Here is an 11008-nt window from a genome sequence, read left to right as displayed (position 1 = left end):
TTGAACCTAAATATGAAGCAGAGAATGCTGTGGGAGGGATAGTTGGTATCAGAATAGGCTAAATATGGTTGAAATATAAAGGGATGTCTGGCTTCTGTTTTATAGAAATCAGCCTTGGTTTGATTTTGAGTTTTATTCTCTTTCTCCCTTGTGAAGCCAGAGGAAGTCGGACATGTTCTCCATGCCATTTTTGCATTAGGAAAAACAAAGCTGTTTCAGATGAAAGGAGACTAAAATGTTGTGACAACTAAATGAAATGAAGAAACCTGGATATTACTGGCCTAACTAGTTCAGCTTAAATATGGACTGTGTCAATATTCTGAATTTGCTAATTGTATTGTAATAATGGAAGAGAAATGTGAGTGAGAGACAGATACAGAAAAAAACGACTGGGAAAGCAAATAACTAATGTAGCAAAATGCTGATAATTGGTTACTATGGATAACAAATATATGTTGTTAAGTGCCTTTGAGTTGTTTCCAACTCATAGCAACCCTATACAGAGTTTCTGATGAGTGACTGGTGAGTTTGAACTGCCGACTTCACGATTCAAACAACCTTGTGGTATAGTACTTATCCTACAGTGACTCACCAGGGCTACCATATTTCTTCCAAATTTTAATATAAATTTGAAACTATTTTCAGCAAAAAGCTAGCATATATACACACACATACACACAACCAAGACAGCTTTGAGTAGGGTTAGAGTGGAGATGGGAAACATCAACATAAAACAAACATGGTGCTAGCAGTGAGCTTGGACCATAAAGGGACTAGAACTAGGTTTCCTCGACACTGACTACATTCCTTTTGGAGTGCGAAGAAAATGACTATATGAAAGAAGGGAGGATGGAAGGGATTCCAAAGGGGGTAAGAAGTCCAGTAATTTTCAAGACAGAGGAGAGAAATAAATCAGATTCCTCACTGGAAACCTACTCCCTCTCTCTTCTTAAGGCTCCTACTGATAATTAACTCTCCTACTCTGCCTGTCCCTAATTCTGGATCTTGTTCTTAAGAAAGGCACTCTGGCTTGCTTCTAATTTCCAGTTCCAAGCATAAGCTCTTTACTGTGTTTGATTATCTTTCCTGATAATTTTTTTGTGAACTATCGATGGCACTTAGCAACAACAAACAACATCTCAACAGTGAAGCCAAAATGTACATGGGTGTATTAGATTATGGTTTTGAGATCATTTATTCTCTACCTCTCCCTGCTGGGCCCATCCTGATCAAGTCTCTTACTGCAGAAGGATTATATTTTCAGAACCATCGACATTAGGGTACCCCCTAATGTGACTTGCTGTGGTCAATGAAATGGAGGCATCAACGGGCTGAAACTTTAAGGGCAACTGCCTACTTCTGCGATCACTCCTTTCTCTATGGCTCAAGATGGAAGCTTCCAGATACAATCTGCTCTTGGAATTAAGATAAGATGGGGCAGGGTGGAGCTGACTTGAAAGGCAAAAACATAAGTGTAAGGGAGGAAATAAGCCTTTGTAAGAAACCTCAGGTTTTAGTCTAATTTTTTGTCATCACATACTCTAGCTGACTGATTCAATGGGTCAGATATCCTTTACTTCATTAAAAAAAGGCAACCCAAGACAAATAAGCAAACAATAAAACCAGTTTCTACTGGGTGGATTCTAAGTCATTATGTTCTCTTAAAACAAAGAGTCTCATTTAGACCCAAGGTCACGACTGCCCTAATGATACCACATTCACACGCAAATGTTTTTTCCTCACACAGAAAAAAAACCCATCCTTACTTCTGTGAAATAATTTCTTAAGTACTGCTCGTTGACCACAGTGGCATTAGTTCGGGCTCCGGCTATGTCTCTGGTAAGCCCCGTCGTTCCTGTGGTCCTTATGGTCTGAGAGCCTATGGCAGCTCCTGTTGTCCTTGTGACCTGAGTTGCCCCACCAGAAAGACTTCTGTGGTCTTCCCATCTTCCATCCATCTCAGACATCTCGTGTACCCCTTTGGTAAAGAAGGCAGAACTAAATCCTTTCACAGAGGATTCCTTGGTTAATGAAGCCCCGATTCCATTTCCCACTGCTAGATTTTCCCCTTGATCTGCTGCCAGAAGCTCTGGAACTGCCTGTGAGAGCAAACACATTTGAGAAGTGAGTCAGAGGATGGAGAGGCACGGTTAGTAAAAGGATACGAGCTAAGTGGGCATCAGAAGGATGGCTGTTTCTTTAGGGTCAAATCAAGAAGAGTATTTTGGATTGCACAACTTCAAAAAGGTTGTGAAAAAAATTCATTATCTTTTAATTCCATTTTTCCATGAACTGTTTTTGAAGTCTCCTTGTATTTAATTCATCAGATCTCCATTCTGCCTTCTAGTTTCAGAGCTAATGATAGCTCAAGAAAACAAAGAAGCATTCAAATGTGGTCTTAGCTCATTTACTCCACTAGGACCAATAGCATTTTTTGTTCTTTTCCAGGGCAGGACACTATTTTCTGTGATTATAATACTTAAAAAAACAAACACACACACACACACACAACAAAAAAACTGATACACTGCTGCCTAAAATAAAGATTTCCAAGTTTCCATTGCTACTAGATATACTCAGGTGATTCAGTTCTGGTCAATGAGATATAAGTAGATATGGTGTCTGGGAAACGCTCATAAAGTGCTGTCTCCTTTACTTTTCTCCTATCTGCTGGCTGGACTATGAGCATAGTGACTGAAGCAGGACGGCAGTATAGGAATGAGCTCGTCCATGAAGGAATAACCAGAAAGGAGGATCTTGGTGCTACATTGTGGAGGAATCCTCTTGTTGGTACTGGAATGATCAAGTTTACATTTAAGCCACCGTTATACAGAAGTTTCCGAAACTTTGGAGCTAAATTTATATCCTACTGGAAGTGACGCTCATGGAAATGGAATGTTGCAGAATCAATAGAGATGACAGGAGATGAGGAGGAGGTTGGGAGGAGAGGATTTTGAAACATTTTACAAATGCCATGGTGGCTGTTGACTGAGCTCACCTCTGTCAATTCTACACATGGAAGGGAATGGAAAATACGTTGTGCCTGGTTGTACAAGACTGCCCATTTAATTTTGGGGCACAGTTTTTTAAATCCTAAATCTTTATACACTCTAGTAAATCTGTCACCCCTTGACCCTTGCTGTACATTCCCTGTAACTCAGTTAAAACATCTTAGCTTTGCCCTGGCAATAAAAACAAAATAAGATGCCAGTTAAACTTTTTGTTTAACCAAAGCATTTGAATAAAATCCATAATGGCCACTTGACTCTCTCATGCCCTAAAATGTTAGAAACATTTCCCATGGCTGCTTCAAAATCCTGAAAGAAGACACGCCACATTGCTATCTGAGAAACTGACCTTGTCCTCAGGGGGGGCTCCTTCATTGTTCCAAGGATGCAGCATTTCTATAGTAGCAGAGATGGGGGCAAAGCCTTTGGCTCCCTCTCCATGATGGCACATCAGCAATAAGAGGGGCACAACTAGGTAGGAAACAAAACCGAGTTCAGAGAAAGTTAGTCCCCACATATTTCTAAATTTATATGGCATCATTTTTGAATCTGCATATCACTTCCAGGAGTTCAGTCTTCAGTTATTTACAGGCATATTTTTCTTTTCTTCATCATGACCCAATCTCCCTAAGCTTACTTTGGGTGAGACATACCAAAGTCTGTAGGTAGGAGGAGAGGCTTTGCAGGTTCAAAACATTGAGTTAATAAAAAAGAAGCTGCTCATCGTTACTGGGTGGAGCACCGTGAGTGGTTTAGGTGGCATCCAAGTCATCAAAACTAACCTAAAGACTTTATATGCTTTTTGTTCTATGAAACTTTTTAATTTCATAAAAATCATTGTCAGAGAACATATGTATGAAAGATTTAAAATTCCTTAAAGGTTGACTCGATGGCACCCTAACAACAATAAAAGGTTGAAAAATCTTAATTTACTCAAATATTCCAGAACACTGGAATTTCTAATAATACTTCACTCCAGACTGGAATTAAGCATAAGGCAGGCCCTCTCTTAGGTCCTAACCTTTGAATTACCTAATTACAGTTTTCTGAAATGATTCTACATTGAAAAAAGAACAAACCTTAGATCATATATAACATTTTATTTAGAGTTCAATAAAATTTCAAAGTTCTCATCCTTCAATTTCTTGCTATCCCAGGAGTAAGGGAAAAGCCAACCCTTCCCTCGATCAGTGCAAGAAAGAATTAGCCACACCGTGCACAGCTTGAAGAATACAATCAATGGGATTGTAATGTACATGCGGACGTTGTTGAACTGTTGTATATTTTCCTCTATAATTTCACCAAGAAAAAGTAATCACATCTGAAGCAGTCAATTCACAGTAGCTCTTATTGCTACTTCCATTTGATAGCTTCCAAAGATGAGTTTAGGAGCTCTGGTAGCGTAGTGGTTATGAGTTGGGCTGCTAACCTCAAGGTCAGCAGTTTGAAACTACCAGCTGCTTCGCGGGAGAAAGATGAGGCTTTCTGCTCCCTCAGAAACCTTATACAGGGTCGGTATGAGTTGGAACTGACTCCACGGCACACCACCACCACCAAAGCTAACTTGTCTCCCCTCTGGATCCCTTTTAATGTAAGACAGATGGCGGTACAGTAACTACATCTACTGTGAGTAATAAAAAGACAGAAATCATTCATGGTAATGCATTCCAACAAATATTTACCAAGTGAAGCGTCTGTTATGTGTCGAGTGCTACACTGGGCCCTGCAGAGTCTTATGTGAGAGGACAGTTCAAGGAATCTGTGGGCAGGAGATCCAGGTAGGCTCTAAATCCCACTGCCCATTGAGTCGATTCTGACCCACAGTGACCTGGTATAGGGATTCTGAGACTGTAAATCTTTAGGGATGCAGAAAGCCTCCCTTTCCTCCTGTGGATAGGCTGGTGGATTTGAACTACCAATCATACAATCTAGTCAGGAGTCCAGTTCTCATCCTACAGCGTTACCAAGGTTCCTAGTTTGATAAACAGAGATAAGTTATGCTTTCTTATCCATAAAATGGAGCTAATAGTATCAAAATATATTGTAAACTGTGAAGTGCTATGTATTCAATTTACAAGACCCCTTCTCTGACATGAAATAGCCTGGGCACTTTCAGAGGTTGTCCTTTTCCATGTTCAGTTGTTAAGTGGAATGGTACTCCTTCTACACAACCTCAAGTTATAGTTCCTTGGTCTTTCATGAAAGGAAACCTGAGGTCTTTGGACGGTATATGGAGAAGGCAGGACATATAGGAATAGTTTGTCATAGAAACACAGATGCACTGAGAGGGTTCAGCTACTGTTGGCATTGAAGAAGAGGCAAGCCAAGAAAGGGTATGGGGAAGCTGGCTGTGCCAAGTTGAGTGTGCAAAGCAATGATTAACTGGAAGACGCTGAGTTTATACAAGAGTCTTATCTCCAGGGTCAAAATCCTTCCAACAGTCTTTCTTTACACTGAAAACAATTTGAGTGTTTAGTTAGAGTGTAAAGCAATGAATAACTAATGTAGTAGTGCACTTACACTATTAAAAGAAATGGAAAATGTTTTTTTACCCCCTTAAATACTTACGTAGCAAGAGCAGAAGAGCCAAAATTATGAGTGCAACTGCTGAGGGCCCCAGGCCCACATAGGAGTCCCGTAGTGCTTCCACACAGCCACTGCCATCCAGACACGTACAGACTCTGAGTTTAAGGATCTGCCTTTCCTGGCAACTTAAACCTTGCACGTCTTTAATCAGGAATTCGATTTCACTTGGCTCAAGCTTCCGTTGACTTGGTTGTAGCAGAATACTGGTACCTGTAAGAATGGGAGGAAAAAAGAAATAAAAATGAGTGATCATCAAGGAAGAGGTGAAATGAAAAAGCAGCAGTGTTTGCTACTCATACTCCGCTCCATTTAGACGTTTTATTCTTCCTTAATTTGTCTATTGGAAGTACACTGTGTGCAGATTAAATTAGTCCATAAACCTAAAATATGCAGTGTAATAGAAAAGAATCACATTTGGACATCTTAGTTGTATGAGGATTCATATTAATAAATGTGTGCTGCTTACCAAATGCTGGAATTGTTCTATGCACTAGAAATATAGTAAAAAAAAAAAAAAAAATCAAGACCTCATCAAGTCCTAACATTATTACCCTTAAATAGAAAAAAAAAAAAAAACCCAATGTATTTATTTGGAGAACTGGCATAACATAAAGGTAGAGACAGAATCCAGAGCCAGATGGCTTGGGTTCAAATCCGGACTCCAGTCCTTTAATAGCTTTGACCTGGAGAACGTTAGTAAAATTCTCTGTGTCTTCATTTCCTTATCTGTAAAATGTTAATACTAGTAGTATCAAATTTTTAGGATGAGGCGTCACCATGAGTTGGGGAGGACTCAACAGAAACTTTTGTTTTTTATTTGTTTTTTAGTATTAATAAAGTATATGGCACATTCTAAATATTACATTTGTTAGAGAAAATAGATATGTCTTAAGAGTACCAGTAAGTTTAGTCAAAAGAAAGGCAAATTCCTATCAAGACTTTAGCCTCGGTGGGAATCTCCAAATTCCCTCAGTACAGAATTAGACACTGTGAGGAAGGCCATCAATCAAGTCTGTGATTTAATTCCCAGGAGAGAATGTGGTAAGAAACACTGTCTGGATAACTGCCATCCTAGGGCTTTTGCCAGCTGAAACCCGATGGTAAGTAATTTTAGTCACCATGGTAACTCATCTTTAGTGGGGAGCCAACTTGGGCTAGCTGAGGGTATGCCGGTCTTTGAGTGAGTACAAAACCTCTACGAAGATTTAAAATTAAGTATATATAAGGAATGCTTGGAAACTCTATACAAGGTCGCTATGGGTCAGAATTGAGTCAATGGCACTTAACAACAACAACGTAAAGAATACTTAAACAAATCAAGGGCATCCTTTTAATATATTCTTCTATTCGACGGATTCTACTGTATTGTTTTCTATATTTGTAATCCTTACAAGAAACCTAGCACTACTAGTGAGACGGTTTTGTAATTTCAAATTAAAACGGGCAATTCTGCAGCTGATTTACATTTGTGGTCTTAAGGTTGAAATAGCAATAGTTTCTGCAGGATTAGAAGACTAAAGGAAATTTCAGTTTCAATAAATTTATCAATTTAAATTATTTGCACTATATAAGGATTATAAGAAGGCTTGACTTATTAATTCAGAGAGCTGAAATACATGGATGAGTAAAAATTATGTGCACTCTGGCTGTAGAATTTAATCAACTTTTAGAAAAGACAAATACATCATTTTTTGACATAATCATCTTATTTTTCAATACACTTTGTCCACCTGTCAATAACTTTTGTGTTCCCTTATTAAGAAATGTTTTAGCCTGAGCTGTGAGGCATGAATGCACTGCTGTCTTCATTTCTTCATCACGGATGAATCTTTGTCCTCTAAGGGTTGCTTTCAGGCAACCAAACAAGTGAAAGTGTGATGGAGCAAGATCAGGACTATAGGGAGGATCCTTTAACACCTCAAAATGCAATTTTTGCAGTATCAAAAGTGTGAGCAGATGTGTGGAGATATGATGCAAGATCACCAGGCCCTTTTGTTTCATTTGAAGTTTAGGCTTCAGCTCTTCCGTAGGCATCTCACTGTAAGGGGCGCTGTTGATTCTTGAACTTTTTCCTAATTGAGTTCCAATACTGACCCTTGAGAATCCCAGAAAACTGCCAAGTATCAGTTTTCCAGATGATGGATGACTTTTGAACTTTTTCTTGGTTGATGATTGAGGATATTTCCAATCCATACTTTGCCATTTACTCTCAGGCTCACAGTGATGAATCCATGTATCATCATCAGTAACTATTTATTTTAAGAATTGTTAATCTTTTTTCGAGTATTGGTCCAAATTTTGTTTGCAAGTGTCCAAACGCTTTTGTTTATGCTCTTCTGTGAGTTGTTTTGGCACCCATCTTACACAACCTTTTTGAAACGTAGGTCTGTTGTAGCTTACTTCATAGGCAGAGCCATGGCTGATTTGCAAATGATTTGCCACATAATCCACTGGCACTCGTTTATTTGGCAGAATCATTTCACGTGCACGCTCAATGTTGTCATCAGTCGTGGACGTGGAGGGGTATTTTAATATAACCAAAGTGCAAAATAACTTTTGATTCTCCCTCACACTTAAAAAGGAAGTGAAGTATGTAAAATTGGTAAGTGCAGTTTGAAATGCTAAAAATGTTATTTTTATAAATTAGACCAAATATTACAAAAAGCCTCTTGAAGTGATTGTAAAATTTTGCTAGACTGAAAAGTAATATATCTGTAAATGAAGAAAGACTTGGGTTTTAAATCAAAACATAACTAAAATAAACACTAATTGTTTGAAATAAGCCATTTTCTGGATAGACTTTTCAGCATATGAAAACCACTATTCTGAATCCAGTGACGGTTTACAGAGCAAATCAGTTTTTCATTCAACAATTCACACACATGTTGACTCATCTCCTTGATTGCAATCCCCACAATGTAGCACCACTGATCCCATTTCCTGATTTCTGTTCCCATTCTTCCTTCTTTCCTAACCCTTCTGAACTTTGTTCTTGGAACTGCCACCCTTTTGAGTTCAAACAGTTGGAATTCATACCTCCTGGTGTTACTGCTCCCCCTCAGACTTATCTGTTGTTTAGCTGAGAATTGAGTCATGGGAGAGAGTTGGTTTCCAGACCTGACAAGTAACTAAGGGCCATAAAGTTAGGGTTCCAACACTTTCCATCTGACCAGTAAGTCTGGCCTTTTGTATGCTTTTGAGTTATATGTCATATTTTTGTCCCTCTATCAAGGACTTTCTAATGTTATCCTACAGAGCAGTTGGTAGTAACAGCTAACCGGACATCATCTAGCTCTGGTTCAGGGTCATGGAGGCTGATTTTTGCACGGTCCATTAGTCCACTGGACTAATTATTTCCATGTGCCTTCAATATTCTTTTCTCCAGACAGGCAGAGTTTGATAGTTGCACCTTAGACAGCTGCTCAAAGGGCGAGGCTATGAAAATTGATGTTGGTGTCCCCCAAGACCATAGTCCTGAGCCTCCATGTCCCATAAGTCATTCCCTCATGGTGTTTGGTTAATTCTAAGAAGTTTTCATAAATTTGCCCCAGTATGTTCTACCACATTTATGGATGTGCTTGCATTATAGGTAAATTTACATGTAGAAATAGCCTATCAAAACTATATATAGTCTTGAGTATAGTCCCACCATCCCTCCCACATCCATTCAGTCTGTGTGTCTCTTCATTCATAGATCACCATTACTGAAAGATTATGTATTTGCCTCTAGACAGATAGTCTTCAAAGTCTATCTCTACCACTTGATAGCTTTGGTGACTTTGAACAAGTTACTTTACCTTGGTTTCCTTAGAGAGAAATATTATGGGTAAGAATTAAATGAGATAATGCATGTGAAGTGCTAGCACAGTGCACACTCAATAAATGAAATTACTATCACCATACTCAGGATTTCCAGAGGTAACCACTAAGACTATTGTGCTTACAAAGGCATATTACTCCTCAACTGAAGAGCCAAAACAACTACTACAAGAGCTATTTGGAGGACACTTATCTACCTTCAACACTTTTGATTATTTTTTTCTTCTTCTGCTATTTCAAATGGGGTATTTATTATACACAGATTAAAAGTACTATGCCTGTAAGCTTGAAGAGCTCTGGTAGTGTAGTGGATTATAAACGGAGCTGCTAACCACAAGGCCAGCAGTTCAAGTCTACTAGCCACTCCACGGGAAAGATGAGGCTTTCTGCTCCCATAAAGATTTACAGCCTTGGAAATCCTATACAGGGTAGCTGTGAGTCAGAACCGACTCCACGGCACATAACCACCATGTCTGTAGGCTTAGAATTTTATGTAATAAACTTTTATAAGGAGCCCTGGTAGTGAAGTGGTTATACAGGGAATTTAATTTTTGAGAAAAAACATAGAAGCTTATGTTATAAAGACTTTTAAATATCTATATGATTCATAGGTTTGTGGTGTGGTGCTGTAGGGCAAGGCTTGGAGTGCAACCACAAGGTCGGCAGTTCAAACTCACCAGCTGCTCCTCAGAAGCGCTATACTAACTGAACTGTACTTATCAACATCATGATTAATACTTAGATTTTAATGAAGACCAAAGATTTTGCTTACTGTCTTGTTGTATTATTTTCCATTTTTCTGCCACTCCAGGTGGTTTGTTAATGACAGAGAAACTAAAAGGCACACTATTGTGTTGTCCATCCAGGTCCTTGGCAGTAACATTCACATAAGGCACGTCATCACAGACAGTCTGCACTGGGTTCACCAGTTTGGGACAATTATCATTGACGTCTTCAATCTTGACAACGATGGTACCAGTGATGGTTTTACTAGGGTGGCCTGAAAAAAAAGTAAGTTCCGGTCATATTGCTGACAATGGACATAGTTAACATTTTTTAAGAAAGTACTTACAAATGATGATAATGCTTATACAAATATGTTTTCACAGTTAGATCAAGTAATGCTTACTAACTGACTAAATAAATAGAAATGTGAAAGCTTACCCTTTGGAGAGATTTGTTTTTGAGACAAGATCCAAAGAAACTCTCAGATGCTGGAAAATAATATCTAAATACATATAACCAAGAAAAAAGATACCAATTTGATGACTTACCTTCTGCTATAGCCACCATTTTTGTAATATATGTTCCATTTATGACATATTTGGATTCAAAGTCAGGAATTTTTACAAGTTTAATTTCAGACGTAAAACGATCTACAGAGATCCAGTTTTCTTTATCATCCACTATTTCATATCTGTTATAAAGCAAGCAGAAAATTAGTTCTGAATTTAAGATAAATTGGGAATCACAACTGTTTCAGACTTAATTTTTTCCTCTTTATGATCTTGCTATGGGCATTAATCTTGAATGCTTTAATTTCCTGAAGACATCCTAAAAGCCTTTCCTCTTTACTGCATTTCACACTTAGTTTG

General features: G+C 38.5%; 1 protein-coding gene across 1 annotated transcript in view; it reads right to left on the bottom strand.

Moving 5' to 3' along the window:
• DSG2 (desmoglein 2) overlaps positions 1 to 11008 on the bottom strand; it is a 45345-nt gene that overhangs the window by 2061 nt on the left and 32276 nt on the right. Inside the window, exons 11-15 of the mRNA XM_006835129.1 lie at positions 10688 to 10830; positions 10186 to 10413; positions 5577 to 5804; positions 3354 to 3479; positions 1767 to 2095 (exon numbers count right to left, since the gene is read on the bottom strand). Coding sequence (XP_006835192.1) covers positions 1767 to 2095; positions 3354 to 3479; positions 5577 to 5804; positions 10186 to 10413; positions 10688 to 10830 — 1054 coding nt within the window. The remainder of the gene's footprint in view (positions 1 to 1766; positions 2096 to 3353; positions 3480 to 5576; positions 5805 to 10185; positions 10414 to 10687; positions 10831 to 11008) is intronic.

This window comes from Chrysochloris asiatica, unplaced genomic scaffold (genome assembly GCF_000296735.1).
Source record: "Chrysochloris asiatica unplaced genomic scaffold, ChrAsi1.0 scaffold00015, whole genome shotgun sequence".
Taxonomy (NCBI): Eukaryota; Metazoa; Chordata; class Mammalia; order Afrosoricida; family Chrysochloridae; genus Chrysochloris; species Chrysochloris asiatica.
This window is presented reverse-complemented; position numbering and strand designations above follow the sequence as displayed.